The 19,893-nt window shown below is 41.8% G+C and overlaps 1 protein-coding gene across 2 annotated transcripts in view; it reads left to right on the forward strand.

The window, feature by feature from the left end:
• Nucleotides 1–19,893, forward strand: part of LOC109906648 (ATP-binding cassette sub-family B member 6, mitochondrial-like) — a 38,328-nt gene that overhangs the window by 3,794 nt on the left and 14,641 nt on the right. The window contains exons 2-10 of one of the 2 annotated variants that reach the window (XM_020504467.2): nucleotides 2,481–2,555; nucleotides 3,975–4,118; nucleotides 4,284–4,473; nucleotides 4,706–4,798; nucleotides 4,957–5,149; nucleotides 11,448–11,569; nucleotides 15,977–16,086; nucleotides 16,932–16,997; nucleotides 17,742–17,867. In XM_020504467.2, coding sequence (XP_020360056.2) covers nucleotides 2,520–2,555; nucleotides 3,975–4,118; nucleotides 4,284–4,473; nucleotides 4,706–4,798; nucleotides 4,957–5,149; nucleotides 11,448–11,569; nucleotides 15,977–16,086; nucleotides 16,932–16,997; nucleotides 17,742–17,867 — 1,080 coding nt within the window. In that variant the 5' untranslated portion in view covers nucleotides 2,481–2,519. The remainder of the gene's footprint in view (nucleotides 1–2,480; nucleotides 2,556–3,974; nucleotides 4,119–4,283; nucleotides 4,474–4,705; nucleotides 4,799–4,956; nucleotides 5,150–11,447; nucleotides 11,570–15,976; nucleotides 16,087–16,931; nucleotides 16,998–17,741; nucleotides 17,868–19,893) is intronic. The other variant, XM_020504466.2, reaches the window with a different exon arrangement.

Below are 19,893 nucleotides of genomic sequence, written 5' to 3' on the forward strand. Positions count from 1 at the left end.
CTTGTGGGGGTCCACAATTTTTTTTCTGAGGTCTTGGCTGATTTCTTTTGATTTTCCCATGATGTCAAGCAAAGAGGCACTGAGTTTGAAGGTAGGCCTTGAAATACATCCACAGGTACACCTCCAATAGATTCTCAAACAATGTCAATTAGCCTATCAGAAGATTCTAAAGCCATGACATCATTTTCTGGAATTTTCCAAGATGTTTAAAGGCACAGTCAACTTAGTGTATGTGAACTTCTGACCCACTGGATTTGTGATACAGTGAATTATAAGTGAAATATTCTGTCTATAAACAATTGTTGGAAAAATTACTGTCAGGCAAAGTAGATGTCCTAACCGACTTGCCAAAACTATAGTTTGTTAACAAGAAATTTGTGGAGTGGTTGAAAAACAAGTTTTAATGACTCCAACCTAAGTGTATGTAAACTTCCGACTTCAACTGTATATATACAGTGCCTTGCGAAAGTATTCGGCCCCTTTGAACTTTGCGACCTTTTGCCACATTTCAGGCTTCAAACATAAAGATATAAAACTGTATTTTTTTGTGAAGAATCAACAACAATGGGACACAATCATGAAGTGGAACGACATTTATTGAATATTTCGAACTTTTTTAACAAATCAAAAACGGAAAAATTGGACGTGCAAAATTATTCAGCCCCCTTAAATTAATACTTTGTAGCGCCACCTTTTGCTGCAATCACAGCTGTAAGTCGCTTGGGGTATGTCTCTATCAGTTTTGCACATCGAGAGACTGAAATCTTTTCCCATTCCTCCTTGCAAAACAGCTCGAGCTCAGTGAGGTTGGATGGAGAGCATTTGTGAACAGCAGTTTTCAGTTCTTTCCACAGATTCTCGATTGGATTCAGGTCTGGACTTTGACTTGGCCATTCTAACACCTGGATATGTTTATTTTTGAACCATTCCATTATAGATTTTGCTTTATGTTTTGGATTATTGTCTTGTTGGAAGACATCTCCGTCCCAGTCTCAGGTCTTTTGCAGACTCCATCAGGTTTTCTTCCAGAATGGTCCTGTATTTGGCTCCATCCATCTTCCCATCAATTTGAACCATCTTCCCTGTCCCTGCTGAAGAAAAGCAGGCCCAAACCATGATGCTGCCACCACCATGTTTGACAGTGGGGATGGTGTGTTCAGGGTGATGAGCTGTGTTGCTTTTACGCCAAACATAACGTTTTGCATTGTTGCCAAAAAGTTCAATTTTGGTTTCATCTGACCAGAGCACCTTCTTCCACATGTTTGGTGTGTCTCCCAGGTGGCTTGTGGCAAACTTTAAACAACACTTTTTATGGATATCTTTAAGAAATGGCTTTCTTCTTGCCACTCTTCCATAAAGGCCAGATTTGTGCAATATATGACTGATTGTTGTCCTATGGACAGAGTCTCCCACCTCAGCTGTAGATCTCTGCAGTTCATCCAGAGTGATCACGGGCCTCTTGGCTGCATCTCTGATCAGTCTTCTCCTTGTATAAGCTGAAAGTTTAGAGGGACGGCCAGGTCTTGGTAGATTTGCAGTGGTCTGATACTCCTTCCATTTCAATATTATCGCTTGCACAGTGCTCCTTGGGATGTTTAAAGCTTGGGAAATCTTTTTGTATCCAAATCCGGCTTTAAAATTCTTCACAACAGTATCTCGGACCTGCCTGGTGTGTTCCTAGTTCTTCATGATGCTCTCTGCGCTTTTAACAGACCTCTGAGACTATCACAGTGCAGGTGCATTTATACGGAGACTTGATTACACACAGGTGGATTGTATTTATCATCATTAGTCATTTAGGTCAACATTGGATCATTCAGAGATCCTCACTGAACTTCTGGAGAGAGTTTGCTGCACTGAAAGTAAAGGGGCTGAATAATTGTGCACGCCCAATTTTTCAGTTTTTGATTTGTTAAAAAAGTTTGAAATATCCAATAAATGTCGTTCCACTTCATGATTGTGTCCCACTTGTTGTTGATTCTTCACAAAAAAATACAGTTTTATATCTTTATGTTTGAAGCCTGAAATGTGGCAAAAGGTCGCAAAGTTCAAGGGGGCCGAATACTTTCGCAAGGCACTGTATGTGTATAGATGTAGTGTGTATACTGTAAATAGATATCCTAGCCTACCTCTTTCTGATAATACATTCAATGCAGTATTAGCCCTGTATTTAGTTACTTAATGATGGGTTATGCGTAATAAGCTTCTAACTTATAGCCTCTCTTGCGCGATACGCACTCACCTGTGCTCCACTGGCCTCTCGCGTTAAAAAACTCTCTTTGCTTTTGGAGTCCCATGCAGGACAAGCTAGACTAGAATAGCTTGATGGACATTGTAGAACTCACAGGTCATTTTAAAGAAGAGCGAACGTGCGATGGCGGTAGGCTATAGCAGTCATTTATTCAGACCCATAGCCATTTAATCTTCGTGAAGAGAATTGAAAGCCTTCTGCATCTAATTCTAGTCCTATATTATTTAAGGATGTCATTAGAATGATGAAGATAAAGGACAACTGTTGAATGCGAGGAAGGAATGACGCAACAAGAGGAGATGAGGTAGGCTAATAACATTAGGGGAAGTATTATGAAAGGTATATATGCGTCAGCCTACTAATTATACAAATAGGCCCTAATTTATATTTCAAAGTTCAAATCAAATTCACTAGCTTATAGGCTACTTGTAACTTTGAGGTCGCATGTGCTGCACCAGAATTGCATGTTATCTCCCTGCTTAATCATGGCTTGAACGATGTGTGTATTTTCAGTCCATAAATTACAGTACAGTAATACAGTTCGCACTCAAAGATTAGCATAGTGGAGCTTGTTTAATTTATTTACTGAAGAGAGCATATAGCTAGCTACATCTATGGGCTTTTATGTGTTTCTGTCATGAGTAATGTGCATTAACCTATATCATATACAGCATGTATTGGATAACGGCACAATCATTTGGGATTTTTTTCTGGGCTTGGGATCATTAACCTCTACGGGATCGGTGTCCGTTTCTCAAACTAGACACTCTAATGTACTTGTCCTCTTGCTCAGTTGTGCACAGGGGCCTCTCACTCGTCTTTCTATTCTGGTTAGAGACAGTTTGCGCTGTTCTGTGAAGGGAGTAGTACACAGTGCTGTACGAGATCTTCAGTTTATTGGCAATTTCTCGCATGGAATAGCCTTCATTTCTCAGAACAAGAATAGACTGACGAGTTTCAGAAGAAAGGTATTTGTTTCTGGCCATTTTGAGCCTGTAATCGAACACCCAAATGCTGATGCTCCAGGTACTCACCTAGTCTAAAGAAGTCCAGTTTTATTGCTTCTTTAATTAGAACAACAGTTTTCAGCTGTGCTAAAATAATTGAAAAATGATTTTTTAAGGATCAATTAGCCTTTTAAAATGATAAACTTGGATTAGCTAATATTAACGTGCTGTTGGAAGACAGGAGTGATGGTTGCTGATAATGGGCCTCTGTACGCTTATGTAGATATTCTATAAAAAATTATCTGCTGTTTCCAGCTACAATAGTCATTTACAACATTAACAATGTATTTCTGTATTTCTGATCAATTTTATGTTATTTTAATGGACAAAAATGTGCTTTTCTTTCAAAAACAAGGACATTTCTAAGTGACCCCAAACTTTTGAACGATGGTGTAGTTTATAAATTCCTCATGAGCTTAGTTCAACTTTCACACCACATCAGAACCCAAAATATAAGATTGTTTTACTCCAATGTTTGTAAACGTTAACAAACACTGTATAGCCTCAAAGCATGATTCAAATATTTGTTTATATTATGGATGGTCAGTACTTGCATACATAGCTTGGTCTATGAATTTGAGTGGTTTCATTTCTCCAGACCGATCCCTCAGCTTTTTTCCAAAACAGGCGGGGTACCCACTTTGTTATTGTTTCAACTGCGGATTGCCCCTTTAAAGGATTAGTTATGACTAAGCATTTTTCATTCATTACCTGAGGTGGAGTTTTCTCTGTGGTTGATGCGCTACCTCGGCACAGGAACACTCTTCTTCCTGGGCCTGAAGGCTCCGGGGTTGCCACGGAGACCATATATGCTCCTGATCAACGAGGACGAACGTGACGTGGAAGGCGGCACTGGCCAGGTAACCTAGTAAACACATCCCTTATGTGTGTATAATATCCAATGACTGTATAAATAAGAATATATCCTGATTCAATTTGTGTATGTATGTGTGTAAGATTGTAATGAGTGTCTGTTTGTCTGTCTGTGCCACCATGTCCCATAATAACCCCTATCTCTACCTCAGCCCCTGTTGAGTGGGGCGGAGGAGTCCCAGTCTACCTGGCAGGACTTTGGGCAGAAGGTGCGTCTGCTGGTGCCCTACATGTGGCCCCGGGGCAATATTCTACTACAGGGTCTGGTGCTGCTCTGCCTGTGCCTGCTTGGTTTGGAGAGGGTCATCAATGTCTTTGTCCCCATCTACTACAAGAACATTGGTGAGAGATCCTCCCTCATTTCTGAACATCTCCCCAAGAACCAGCTTTTTTCTGAATACCTTTTAAGATCTTAGTTTTTGTCACAGCCTTATTGTTTGCGTTGCAGGTCATCTTTTTTTTCCAGAAGGCTTTGTTATCATTGAGGCTGACATCTGAATATCTACCCAGCACAACTGCAGAAAAGATGACCTGAAACTGTCATTCCTTTTCAAAACCTCTCTTTCTGTCACAGTGAATGAGCTGACTGATGGGAGCAGCTGGAAGACCTTGGTCACCACTGTGTGTGTCTATGTCCTGCTCAAATTCCTGCAAGGTGGAGGGGCAGGTGAGTGGGACTTTCACCCCATATTTTCTTTCTCTACCGCTTTACTCATTCCTTGAGTGCTGTTGTTTGAATTCTCTCTTTTGTTTCCTCGCTCTCTCACTCCTCTCCCCTTTCCCCCTCTCCCCCTTCCCCCTCTTTCTTTCCCCTCTCTTTCCTAGGTGCGTCTGGCTTCATCAGTAACCTGCGCTCCTTCCTGTGGATCCGCGTGCAGCAGTACACCAACCGGGTGGTGCAGGTGCGTCTGTTCGGCCACTTACACTCACTGTCACTGCGCTGGCACCTGGGCCGACGCACCGGGGACGTCCTGCGCAGCATCGACCGCGGCACCTCCTCCATCAACACCCTGCTCAGGTGAGTCTCATAATAATAAATTGTGTGTGTGTCAATGAGTACGTTTACATGCCCACTAGTGATGCACCGATATGACGATCTATATCTGATATTTACAATTTTATCAGCCTTTTAAGCATTCTAGTACAGTTAAATAGTTAAAACACACACATGGGCGCAGCGGTCTAAGGCACTGCATCTCAGTGCAAGAGGCGTCACTACAGTCCCTGGTTCAAATCCAGGTTGTATCACATCCGGCCGTGATTGGGAGTCCCATAGGGCGGCGCACAATTGGCCCAGTGTCGTCTGGGTTTTGCCGGTGTAGGCCGTCATTGTAATTAAGAATTTGTTCTTAACTAACTTGCCTAGTTAAATAAAAGTTACACACACACACACACACACCCCACACTGACCAACAAGTTATTTTGTTGGCATTTACGTATGTCCCCATTACCAGTAAAACATCATCAAAACCTATTTATTTCACTTACTTGCTGTGCCACTTACTTTCTGTGCCATTGTTCATTTGTTCAGTCATTTCATTCTCAACCAGGATTTCTATGGTATGGCGTTTGGGTTTTTGCGTATCAAATAATAGAATATTTAACACTATTTCACATGTCAAATAAGCTTGTAGACCAATCAGGACCTGAATATGACTGCAAGTCACATAATGATTTAACGCATTCATACATTTTTTACGTAGTTATTACACGTTGATTACACTATCACTCGTATTTCATGTCACAATGATTCATCGATACGTGTGCTATGAAGCTGGCAAAGTTGTCTCGCGCACCTACATTGCTGGTCATAAAAAAAGCTAGCTTGCTCATGGATGCAAACAATGTTCTTCCCCAATAACCTAGCAAAATGACATTATCTGTTTCAGTAGCTGTAGTTAGCTAGCTTAGCTAACTATATAGCTAAGTGTCATCATCTAAAATAACCCTAATTTATAGGACAGTTCTTATTTGATTAATGGTCAGACCCATCTATGTGAAGCTAGCCACAAAAGGATTAGCTACAATAGTGGACTTTGCAGTTAGCCTTCAAAATAAAAGTATGGCATAATTTTACTATTTGTATTCATTTGCATCACTGTCAATGACATACTTTTATTTTGAAGGCAAACATCAAATTCCATTATTGTGCCTAATCCTTATTGTGGCGAGCTTCACAACACACAACCCGGTCTGGTCGAGCATATATCTAGCCAGATGAACCTAGCTGGCTGCTTATAACGTTAGCTCTGGGCAACAGGGTTAAGTAGTTGGCTAGCAATTTATTTTTCATGAACTGAAGTTCAATTTCAATAGGCGAACAACAATACTTACTCACAAGGATTCCTAAATCATTGCTAAGAATAATGAAAATGACTGCCGTTTCTACTGGTCATTGTTTTCAGGCTGGTTGTATTGGTGCTAGCTAGGTACCAAGCTAAAGCTTCCTACCCCAGAAGTTGTGGTCGAAGAAATGATGCTTTATTACCAACACAGTTTTTATAACACATCGTTCGTGGCCGGTGTTTGCTTGTTTGCAGAATTTGTTGTACAGCTTTGACAGTGCTACTGACGTGCAAAGACCGAAATGGCGTTCCATAGTATGAATGTCGTGAAGCTAATAGCAGTGACACTATTACTGTGTAACTCCGGTAGGGCAACATCTGAAAAATAGCTCACTTGGTAGTGTGTACCGGTGCTCAACCAGTCGGCGAAAGCCAACATCACCCCCGACAGAGAACGGTTGATTGTCAAGGGCAATGAATTCCATTATCTTGGCTTTAATGGATTTTGTGTACGAGTTGTCTCGCTGAAATGTTCTTACTCTTTCAAATGACTACTCGACTTGTTGACTGCTCGATCCACACTGCAGACATTGTGGCCTAGTTTAGGGAATGCTGTGTTGCACATGTTGCGCAAAATTACGTCATGTACCTACGTTATATAGGTATGCACGTCAGCTTTGACATCGGTTTTGCACATCGGTGTTAAACTAGACATCGGCCGATACCGGCATTTTTAGCTAATATCGTCCGATTCCGATATGTTCACCGATATATTGTGCATCCCTACTAATAATTATAATAGCAGTAGGCCGAGTATGAAAATAGTAATGTAAACACCTTACTCACATGTGCCAGCGTTGGTGGCGCAAGCCTCCCTCTTATTCGCGAGTGAAGCGAGTTCGGAAAAACTGAAATTAGGCATCTTAGAAATAGCTTTTACTTACAAACATTGGCTGTAGTTGATTCAAGAAGGTAGTTATTGGATATTTCGTTTCCTGTCGACATTAAAATACATATTTTCTTAGTTATCATTCTCAGTAACACAACATTAAACTGTTCTTATGCATGTGTAATAAAACTAATTACGTTTGAAGCAGCATTTTATTAGTATGTTACATAATACTTTGGTAATATTGTATTTTAATTGCAGAGCAATTAGCTGAGTTTTTGTAACTACTGTTACTACAAGAGGAATAGTGACTGTTCCTTAAGGCCTACAAACCTGACTCAGTTACTCCAGCTCTGTCAGGAGGAATGGGCCAAAATTCACCCAACTTATTGTGGGAAGCTTGTGGAAGGCTACCTGACACCTTTGACCCAAGTTAAACAATTTAAAGGTAATGCTACCAAATACTAATTGAGTGTATGTAAACTTCTGACCCACTGTGAAGGTGATGAATGAAATAAAAGCTGAAATAAATCATTCTCTATGCTATTATTCTGACATTTCACATTCTTAAAATAAAGTTGTGATCCTAACTGACCTAAGACAGGTAATTATTACTCGGGTTAAATGTAATTACTCTGGTTAAATTTGGCTAAGGTGTATGTAAACTTCTGACTTTTTCAACTGTATATAGCATTTTTCTAAGCATTTTACGTTATGAGTGGGAAACTCATCTGCCTTAGATTACTAATGATATCTTTCAGACACAGGTCGTATATGTCAAACACTGTCTAAGGCAATATATCCTCTAAAATGGGTGTGCAGCTCCCCTGGGACTGCTGCGCAGAAGAAATATCAGCCCATGCAGAGAAGCACGAGATTGAACTTCACTTAATTTTCTACAGTTTTCCATGTCAGATAACACTACCAACGTTTTCCTTTTACTGTTGTAATTGCGATCGAATCAACGCAATATTAGCCACTTTCAATGCAACATAGCGAAACAAAACTAACTATGCAAGACTTAGTATGCAAAACTAACTATCCAAGAGATTTTGTTGTAGGGAGAATGCATCGGATTGACAAGGCCCGTACTCTATACAAAGACCGGTGCACCACAACCAATCAGAGATGCAGTAGGCCTATATGCAAATAGACCATTGCCATATATGGAACCTGTGCCATTCACTTTGAACTGGACAGTGTTTACAGCATGAGCGGTCATTAGAAGATGTGCTTGTTTTGAGATGAAGGTGAGAGCTACATGTAGCCACCTGTGCACATTTGTTCAAATCCTTTGCTAGTGAGTGACTTATTAGCCCAGTTATCGATAATTTGTAGTCAGCAATGGGGGAGTGATTAAAAAATATATATATATATATATTTTTTTAACCTTTATTTAACTAGGCAAGTCAGTAAGAACAAATTCTTATTTTCTATGACGGCCTAGGAACATTGGGTTAACTGCCTGTTCAGGGGCAGAACGACAGATTTGTACCTTGTCAGCTCGGGGATATGAACTTGCAACTTTTCGGTTACTAGTCCAACTCTCTAACCACTAGGCTACCCTGCCGCCCCTGCCGATTGCTTCCTACAAGAGAACAAAACATGTGTTACAAGAGAACAAAACATGTGTTATCTTTGAAAAGTTAGTCAGATCAAGTTTTTTTTGTCTTAGAGGCAGTGTTGTATTTTGAGACAGGCTTGAATAAGCTAAGTAGCCAATAGGCAGAGGGTAGAATCATTTGTCTGATTCTCTATAATAATGGTATGGGAATAATTGTTTTATTTTGTAAAGTGGTTTCTTGCATCAAAGAGCACAACAACATTTTCAGACTGCCTTGTCTGAAGGACAAGTGGATAAACAGGTTCATGTCAAGCCATGCATGTTTTTTTTCAAAAGTGTCTTGGAATGTAGGACTACATTAAACACCACACATTGGCTGCTACTGTAGGCTGGATGATAGAACAATTATTTCCATGTTAAAATGTTTTGGGATACATTTTCTCCATTGTTTTTGATGGTAGGCCACTGGTAGGCCTTCATTATGATCAAATAGCCACAGTAGCCTACTTGACCACTTAACTGTAACTTAAAGTAGATACAGCCTCAGTGTTCACATTTAACGCCCGCCGGAAGTTGCACAGAATTTTCACAATGTTGAAGTTTGCGCTCAGCAGACCTGAAATTTGCTCAGTGCTGAAAGAATTGAGGGAACATTGGTCTGAGGTATGCTTGATTGAGCTTGCCCTTTGCTTTGCACTTTTTGAACTATTCAGTATCAATCGTATCTCAAGTGTTTGGAAGTATTTGACATAAATATTTGATCTGATTTACTTTATCCTCAAAGCTTAGATGCTGCTTCCTCTGGTGTTTGCTCTATCCTTTCCACCTTAAAATGGATTCCACCTTCCATTTCTACTTGCCAGGCCGTGTAACTATGATCCATCCCGCTGTACAGTCCTGGCCAAAAGTTTTTGAGAATGACACAAATATTCATTTTCACAAAGTCTGCTGCCTCAGTGTCTTTAGATATTTTTGTCAGATGTTACGATTGAATACTGAAGTATAATTACAAGCATTTCATAAGCATCAAAGGCTTTTATTGACAATTACATGAAGTTGATGCAAAGAGTCAATATTTGCAGTGTTGACCCTTCTTTTTCTAGACCTCTGCAATCCGCCCTGGCATGCTGTCAATTAACTTCTGGGCTGCCACTGATGGCAGCCCATTCTTGCATAATCAATGCTTGGAGTTTGTCAGAATTTGTGGGTTTTTGTTTGTCCACCCGCCTCTTGAGGATTGACCACAAGTTCTCAATGGGATTAAGGTCTGGGGAGTTTCCTGGTCATGGACCCAAAATATCAATGTTTTGTTTCCCTAGCCACTTAGTTTTCACTTTTGCCTTATGGCAAGGTGCTCCATCATGCTAGAAAAGGCATTGTTCGTCACCTAACTGTTCCTGGATGGTTGGGAGAAGTTGCTCTCAGAGGATGTGTTGGTACCATTCTTTATTCATGGCTGTGTTCTTAGGCAAAATTGTGAGTGAGCCCACTCCCTTGGCTGAGAAGCAACCCCACACATGAATGGTTTCAGGATGCTTTACTGTTGGCATGACACAGGACTGATGGTAGCGCTCACCTTGTCTTCTCCGGACAAGCTTTTTTCCAGATGCCCCAAACAATCGGAAAGAGGATTCATCAGAGAAAATGACTTTACCCCAGTCCTCAGCAGTCCAATCCCTGTACCTTTTGCAGAATATCAGTCTGTCCCTGATGTTTTTCCTGGAGAGAAGTGGCTTCTTTGCTGCCCTTCTTGACATCAGGCCATCCTCCAAAAGTCTTAGCCTCACTGTGCGTGCAGATGCACTCACACCTGCCTGCTGCCATTCCTGAGCAAGCTCTGTACTGGTGGTGCCCCGATCCCGCAGCTGAATCAACTTTAGGAGACGGTCCTGGCCCTTGCTGGACTTTCTTGGGCACCCTGAAGCCTTCTTCATAACAATTGAACCGCTCTCCTTGAAGTTCTTGATGATCCGATAAATGGTTGATTTAGGTGCAATCTTACTGGCAGCAATACCCTTGCCTGTGAAGCCCTTTTTGTGCAAAGCAATGATGACGACGCATGTTTCCTTGCATGTCACCATGGTAGACAGAGGAAGAACAATGATTCCAAGCACCACCCTCCTTTTGAAGCTTCCAGTTTGTTATTTGAACTCAATAAACATGACAGAGTGATCTCCAGCCTTGTCCCTGTCAACACTCACACCTTTGTTAACAAGAGAATCACTGACATGATGTCAGCTGGTCCTTTTGTGGCAGGGCTGAAATGCAGTGGAATTTTTTGGGTGGGATTCAGTTCATTTGCATGGCAAAGAGGGACTTTGCAATTAATTGCAATTCATCTGACCACTCTTCATAACATTCTGGAGTATATGCAAATTGCCATCATACAAACTGAGGCAGCAGACTGAAAATTTATATTTGTTTCATTCTCAAAAATGTTGGCCACGACTGTAGTATGTCTTAGTTTCTTAGTGTTATCCTGACCTCTGGACAGTCTGTAGTTTCCTGTGTCTGAATGTCTGACTTTCTGTGTCTGAACCCAGAGGTAAACCTGGACTCCCTCTCTTTCTCTCCACAGCTACATTGTATTCAGCATCTTCCCCACCATCGCAGATATCGTCATCTCCATCATCTACTTCATCACCTACTTCAACGCCTGGTTCGGACTCATCATATTCGTCTGTATGTTCCTCTATCTCAGTGAGTACAAGGCCTCCTTTCCAGAACCAATTCAGTTATATTTATAAGGTAATAATAATCTGATCTGAGTCAAATGTGATATGTCCTCTTGCTCAGTTGTTGCTCAGCTCTCTTTCTATTCTGGTTAGGGCCAGTTTGCGCTATTCTGTGAAGGGAGTTGTACGAGATCTTCCGTTTTTTGGCAATTTCCCGCATGGAATAGCCTTAATTTCTCAGAACAAGAATAGACTGACGAGTTTCAGAAGAAAGTTATTTGTTTCTGGCCAAGGGTAAATCTACACAAAACACCACCCTTATTTTAAGTGTTTATTAAAATCCCCTATAGGAAAAATAAATGGTGGGAAAATGATTCTAATCTAATTTTATTAGTCACATGCACCGTATATAAAAGGTGTAGACCTTACAGTGAAATGCTTACTTACGAGGCCCTAACCAACAATGCAGTTTAAAAAAAATACGGATAAGAATAAGAAGTAAAGTAACAAGTAATTAAAGAGCAGCAGTAAAATAACTGCTGTGAGACTATATCCAGAGGGGTACCGGTACAGAGTCAATGTGCAGGGTAGAGTTGTTAAAGTGGCTATGCATAGATGATAACAACAGAGAGTAGCAGCGGTGTAAAAGAGGGAGGGGGGAGGCAATGCAAATAGTCTTGGTAGCCATTTTATTAGATGTTCAGGAGTCTTATGGCTTGGGGGAAGAAGCTGTTTAGAAGCCTCTTGGTGACTTGGTGCTCCGGTACCACTTGCTGTGCAGTAGCAGAGAGAAAAGTCTATGACTAGGGTAGCTGGAGTCTTTGACAATTTTTAGGGCCTTCCTCTGACACCGCCTGGTATGGAGGTCCTGGATGGCAGGAAGCTTGGCCTTTTGCACTACCCTCTGTAGTGCCTTGCGGTCCGAGGCAGAGCAGTTGCCATACCTGGCAGTGATGCAACCAGTTAGGATGCTCTCGATGGTGCAGCTGTAGAACCCTTTGAGGATCTGAGGACACATGCCAAATCTTTTCTGTCTCCTGAAGGGGAATAGGTTTTGTTGTGCCCTCTTCACGACTGTCTTGGTGTGCTTGGACCATATTAGTTTGTTGGTGATGTGGACGCCAAGGAACTTGAAGCTCTCAACTTGCTCTACTACAGCCCCGTCGATGAGAATGGGGGCGTGCTCGGTGCTCTTTTTCCTGTAGTCCACAATCATCTCCTTTGTCTTGGTCACGTTGAGGGAGAGTTTGTTATCCTGGAATCACACTGCAAAGTCTCGGACCTCCTCCCTATAGGCTGTCTTTTCATTGTCTGTGATCAGGACTACCACTATTGTCTCAATCAGCAAACTTAATGATAGTCTTGGAGTCGTGCCTGGCCGTTTAGTCATGAGTGAACAGGGAGTACAGGAGGGGACTGAGCACACACCCCTGGGGGGCCCCTGTGTTGAGGATCAGCGTGGCAGATGTGTTGTTGCCTACTCTTACCACCTGGGGGCGGCCTGTCAGGAAGTAGAGGATCCAGTTACAGATGGAGGTGTTTAGTCCCAGGGTCCTTAGCTTATTGATGAGCTTTGAGGGCACTATGGTGTTGAATGCAGAGCTGTATTCAATGAATAGCATTCTCACATAGGTGTTCCTTTTGTCCAGGTGGGAAAGGGCAGTGTGGAGTGCAATAGAGATTGCATCATCTGTGGATCTGTTGGGGCAGTATGCAAATTAGAGTGGGTCTAGGGTTTCTGGGATAATGGTGTTGATGTGAGCCATGACCAGCCTTTCAAAGCACTTCATGGCTACAGACGTGAGTGCTACGGGTCGGTAGTCATTTTTGCAGGTTACCTTAGTATTCTTGGGCGCAGGCACTATGGTGGTCTCCTTAAAACCTCTAGTGACTCCCCATCCCGCATGAGGGAGCGTAATCATCGACTGACACTAATTAGCATAACGCAGCAGACATAAATATTCCTATTCATGAAAATCACAAGTGAAATATATTGAGACACGGCTTAGCCTTTTTGTTAATCACCCTGTCATCTCAGATTTTCAAAATATGCTTTACAGCCAAAGCTAGACAAGCATTTGTGTACGTTTATCGATAGCCTAGCATAGCATTTACCTTTGATGAGCTTCGGATGTTTTCACTCACGAGACTCCCAGTTAGATAGCCAATGTTTCTTCTTTCCAAAAATATTTATTTTTGTAGGCGAAATAGCTCCGTTTGTTCAGTCATGAAAACGGCGAAGAATATTCCAAATTAGCTCCATAATATCGACAGAAACATGGCAAACGTTGTTTAAAATCCATCCTCAAGGTATTTTTCAAATATCTATTCGATAATATATCCACCGGGACAATTGATTTTTCAGTAGGACCGATTGGAATAATGGCTACCTCTGTATTTTACGCGAGAGTCACTCTGGGAGCCATCAGTTGACCAGTTGCGCAATGTAGCCGCTTACGGGTATTACGCATAAATGCGTAAAACTACGTCACAATGATGAGAAAAAGTAATCTCGTTGATAGCCCGTTCCCTGCTCAATAGGGACGCATTGGAATGCAGCGCTTTCAAAACATGAGGCACTTCCGGATTGGATTTTTCTCAGGCTTTCGCCTGCAACATCAGTTCTGTTATACTCACAGACAATATTTTTACAGTTTTGGAAACTTTAGAGTGTTTTCTATCCTAAGCTGTCAATTATATGCATATTCTAGCCTCTTGTCCTGACAAAATATCCCGTTTACTACGGGAACGTTATTTTTCCAAAAATGAAAATACTGCCCCCTAGTCACAAAAGGTTAAAACATGTTGGTATTACAGAATTTGACAGGGAGAAGTTGAAAATGTCAGTGAAGACACTTGCCAGTTGGTCAGCACATGCTCGGAGTACACGTCCTGGTAATCTGTCTGTGAATGTTGACCTGTTTAAAGGTCTTACTCACATCGGCTGCGGAGAGGGTGATCTCACAGTCTTCCGGAACAGCAGGTGCTCTCATGCATTTTTCAGTGTTATTTGCCTCAAAGTGAGCGTAGAAGTAGTTTAGCTCGTCTGGTAGGCTCTTGACACTGGGCAGCTTTCGGCTGTGGTTCCCTTTGTAGTCTGTAATGGTTTGCAAGCCCTGCCACATCTGACGAGCTTCAGAGCTGGTGTAGTACGATTCTATCTTAGTCCTGTATTGATGCTTTGCCTGTTTGATGGTTCGTCGGAGGGCATAGCGTGATTTCTTATAAGCTTCCGGGTTAGAGTCCCGCTCCTTGAAAACGGAAGCTCTACCATTTAGCTCCGTGCAGATGTTGCCTATGTTTCTCTGCATTAAAATCTGCGGCTACTAGGAGCACCGCCTCTGGGTGAGCGTTTTCTTGCTTGCTTATGGCGGAATACAGCTCCTTCCATGCTGTCTTAGTGCCAGCCTCTAACTGTGGTGGTGTCTAAACAGCTACGAAAAATACAGATGAAAACTCTCTAAGTAGATAGTGTGGTCTACAGCTTATCATGAGATACTCTACCTCAGGCGAGCAATAGCTCGAGACTTCCTTCGATATCGTGCACCAGCTGTTATTTCCAAAAATACATAGACCGCCGCCCCTTGTCTTACCAGACGCCGCTGTTCTATTCTGCCGGCCAGCTCTATGTTGATAGTGTCGTCTTTCAGCCACAACTCCGTGAAGCATAAGATATTACATTTTTGAATGTCCCGTTGGTATTTTAAACTTGCGCATAGGTCATCTATTTTATTTACAAAGATTGCACGTTTGCTAGCAGAATGGACGGAAGTGAGTTATTCGATCACCTACAAATTCTCAAAAGGCAGCCCGCCCTCTGGCCCCTTTTTCTCCACCTCCTTTTCATGCAAATCACAGGGATCTGGGCCTGTTCCCTGGAAAGCAGTATGTCGTTGGCTTTGGGCTCGTTTGACTCGTTAAAAGAAAAAAAAGGATTCTGTCAGTCTGTGGTGAGTAATCGCAGTCCTGAAGTCCAGAAGTTATTTTTGGTCATAAGAGACGGTAACGGCAACATTATGTACAAAATAAGTTTAAAAAACAAGTTACAAACGAGAGCAAATAAACAAATAAAAAAAACACAATCTGTTGGAGACACGTCAGCCTTCTTCTCTGCGCCATTTTTTTGGAACCATTTCCTTGTTTGACCGCTAGATTTTATGGGTATTATGGCTCATACTGTGGTACTCAATAACATTATAACTTTACAGAATTATATAAACATAATAGATTGGGAGGAATATTTTTGGAACCAAAAATAACATTCATTATTAACCGGTTCTCAAGATTTAAAAAGATGGTTATATTCCGGAACACTAGAGATCAGTTTCCTTCTTCATTTTTAGGTTTTTTTGGTTCTGTTTCCTGAACGGGTTCCAACCCCTGGTAATAACAATGTAATATTTCATAATGGTTCATCAATATATTGCTCCAGCCCTTACCATCATCATCACGGAATGGAGGACTAAGTACAGGCGAGACATGAACACCCAGGACAACAACGCCAAGTCCAAGGCAGTGGACTCCCTGCTCAACTTTGAGACGGTACGGAGATGCTCCCATTGACTTATAACCTCAATACTTGGGTCGTGTTCATTAGGACTATAGTGGATAAATTACAAGATTAAGTTATAATACTGTTATTGCATCAAATGGTTGTTTTATGCAATAGAATAGGTTTCTATTGGTACTCTTTTATCTGTGTGTGTGAACTGAGAGGAGCCTTTGATTTATGAATGGTTTGGTGATTAATTCCTACAGCATGCATTTCATAGAATGATTTGGTGTTTGTTTACTGTTAGTTACCAGGGAGAGATGCCTCGGGTATGAGAGGAACCTTGTCTTAGGGGCCAAACTCTGGTTTCTGTACAATAAGAAAAGTCTACATGACAAATACTATTTGGCTGAGGGATACTCCTTTCTCTTATATCAAGTCTCACCTTGTGACCCATTCCACATATCTGTTGTTTGTCATGTAGACTAAGTGGGTGTATCTTTGCTATACAATATCTTTGTATTCTTTGTGTCAGGGCTCACAACCCAACAGTCAAGAGTGTTGGGTTGACCAGCCTTGTTATTGCAGAGCACTCACATCATCATCATTTCCTTATTAATAAGTTCATAAATATTTTTGTTTAAGTACAACTCTGACTTGTGTGATAAGTTTGTTTCTCCTCATTTGATAATAAAGAAATAACCACCACAGGACACACAAAGGAAAATGTTTTGCAACAGAAAATGAAAAATAAGTCCAGGTAGTCTCTCCCTGTTTAAGTCTGTTGGGTGCCTAATGAACACAATCCAGAATCCCCACCTGGCACATGAAGCTGTCCACAAACACATTACATATTTGCAGCTTCAAAGTTGCTTCATGACTGTTTTTCCAACAGGTGAAGTACTACAACGCAGAAAATTATGAAGTGAACCGTTTTGAGGACGCCATCCTGAAGTATCAGGTAATCTAGACTATAGATGTCAAACGCTGAAGAGTTAAGAATGTAGATCTGTGTACACCAGAGTTACACCAGAGTGCTTGTCTCTGATTTCTCAACCTTTGAATGCTTGGCTATGAAAAGCCAGCATTTACTCCTGAGATGCTGAACTGTTGCACCCTCTATAACCACTGATTTATTATTTGACCCTGCTGGTCATAGATTAAAATTTGAATGTCTTGAAGAAAGATCTGGCCTTGATGGCCATGTACTCTTATAATGCACAGCCATAAGAGGAGTGGCCACCTCTAAGAGCATGGTTTCTGCCTAGGTTCCTTCCTTTCTATGGAGTTTTTCCACGCCAATGTGCTTGCGCATCTGCATTGTTTGCTCTATGGACTTTTAGGCTGGGTATCTATATAAGCACTTTGTGACATCTGCTGATGTAAAAAGGCCTCTCTAAAATACATTTGATTGAAATGTTGATTGATTGAGCTTGCCATTTATTGATGTGCTATGATTTTAGAACGGCCACCAGTAGACGTTACTCTTTACCTTTTGTAAATCTGTTGTTTCCAGGTCTTTGACAGCACAAGCAGATCTGGGACCAGGCTTTAACTCTATTTATTATAATGTTGTATTTATGGTCTGCATAACAATGACTATAGGAGTTGGCAAGACAGCACAAGCAGATCTGGGACCAGGCTATAACTATATTGATTGTAATGTTGCATTTGCATTCTGTCTGTCTGTCCCCTCCCATCCTAGATTTCAGAATGGAAGACCCAAGCCTCTCTGGCCTTCCTGAACCAGACCCAGAACCTGATTGTTGGCTCAGGCCTACTGGCAGGCTCACTGCTCTGTGCCTACTTTTTCCAGGAGGGCAAGTTTAAGGTACTGAGCTCAAAGAGTGCTTGCTAGCTTAAGGGTCATTCCACCTCGAAAAGGAGAAGAAAGAGGATTTTGACACCCACTTTCTCAGATTGTGCTGAAATCTTTCTTTAGTTAGAAACAGATAAGATTAGCATTCCTGAAACATTGTTTTGTTGAAATGTATAATTTGATCTAGGATAAATTAAGCTAATTGATTTGCACCCAAATTGGCTATTTTAATTTATAGGATTTATATAATCTTCAATAAATAAATAATAATAAAAAAAGAAACGTCCTCACTGTCAACTGCGTTTCTTTTCAGCAAACTTAACATGTGTAAATATTTGTATGAACCTAACAAGATTCAACAACTGAGACATAAACTGAACAAGTTTCACAGACATGTGATTAACAGAAATGGAATAATGTGTCCCTGAACAAAGGTGGGGTAAAAATCAAAAGTAACAGTCAGTATCTGGTGTGGCCACCAGCTGCATTAAGTACTTCAGTGCATCTCCTCCTCATGGACTGCACCAGATTTGCCAGTTCTTTCTGTGGGATGTTACCCCCCTTTTCCACCAAGGCATCTGTAAGCTCCCGGACATACAGTGGGGCAAAAAAGTATTTAGTCAGCCACCAATTGTGCAAGTTCTCCCACTTAAAAAGATGAGAGAGGCCTGTAATTTTCATCATAGGTACACTTCAACTATGACAGACAAAATGAGAAAAAAATCCAGAAAATCACATTGTAGGATTTATTGTTATTCTTTTCTCCCCAATTTTGTGGTATCCAATTGTTTAGTAGCTACTGTCTTGTCTCATCGCTACAACTCCCGTACGGCTCGGGAGAGACGAAGGTTGAAAGTCATGCGTCCTCCGATACACAACCCAACCAAGCCGCACTGCTTCTTAACACAGCGCGCATCCAACCCGGAAGCCAGCCGCACCAATGTGTCGGAGGTAACACTGTGCACCTGGCAGCCTTGGTTAGCGTGCACTGCGCCCGGCCCGCCTCAGGATTCGTTGGTGCGCGATGAGACAAGGATTTCCCTACCGGCCAAACCCTCCCTAACCCGGACGACGCTAGGCCAATTGTGCGTCGCCCCACGGACCTCCCGGTCGCAGCCGGTTACGACAACATTGTAGGATTTTTAATGAATTTATTTGCAAATTATGGTGGAAAATTAGTATTTGGTCACCTACAAACAAGCAAGATTTCTGGCTCTCACAAACCTGTAACTTCTTCTTTAAGAGGCTCCTCTGTCCTCCACTCGTTACCTGTATTAATGGCACCTGATTGAACTTGTCATCAGTATAAAAGACACCTGTCCACAACCTCAAACAGTCACACTCCAAACTCCACTATGGCCAAGACCAAAGATCTTTCAAAGGACACCAGAAACAAAATTGTAGACCTGCACCAGGCTGGAAGACTAAATCTGCAATAGGTAAGCAGCTTGGTTTGAAGAAATCAACTGTGGGAGCAATTATTAGGAAATGGAAGACATACAAGACCACTGATAATCTCCCTCGATCTGGGGCTCCACGCAAGATCTCACCCCGTAAAGTCAAAATGATCACAAGAACGGTGAGCAAAAATCCCAGAACCACACGGGGGGACCTAGTGAATGATCTGCAGAGAGCAGCCTACCATCAGTAACACACTACGCCGCCAGGGACTCGAATCCTGCAGTGCCAGACGTGTCCCCCTGCTTAAGCCAGTACATGTCCAGGCCCGTATGAAGTTTGCTAGAGAGCATTTGGATGATCCAGAAGAAGATTGAGAGAATGTCGTATGGTCAGATTAATTCAAAATATAACTTTTTGGTAAAAACTCAGAATGCTGAGTTGCATCCAAAGAACACCATACCTACTGTGAAGCATGGGGGTGGAAACATCATGCTTTGGGGCTGTTTTTCTGCAAAGGGACCAGGACGACTGATCCGTGTAAAGGAAAGAATGAATGGGGCCATGTATCGTAAGATTTTGAGTGAAAACCTCCTTCCATCAGCATGACAATGATCCCAAACACACCGCCCGGGCAACG

The sequence above is a fragment of the Oncorhynchus kisutch genome, linkage group LG16 (genome assembly GCF_002021735.2).
Source record: "Oncorhynchus kisutch isolate 150728-3 linkage group LG16, Okis_V2, whole genome shotgun sequence".
NCBI classification, from domain to species: Eukaryota; Metazoa; Chordata; class Actinopteri; order Salmoniformes; family Salmonidae; genus Oncorhynchus; species Oncorhynchus kisutch.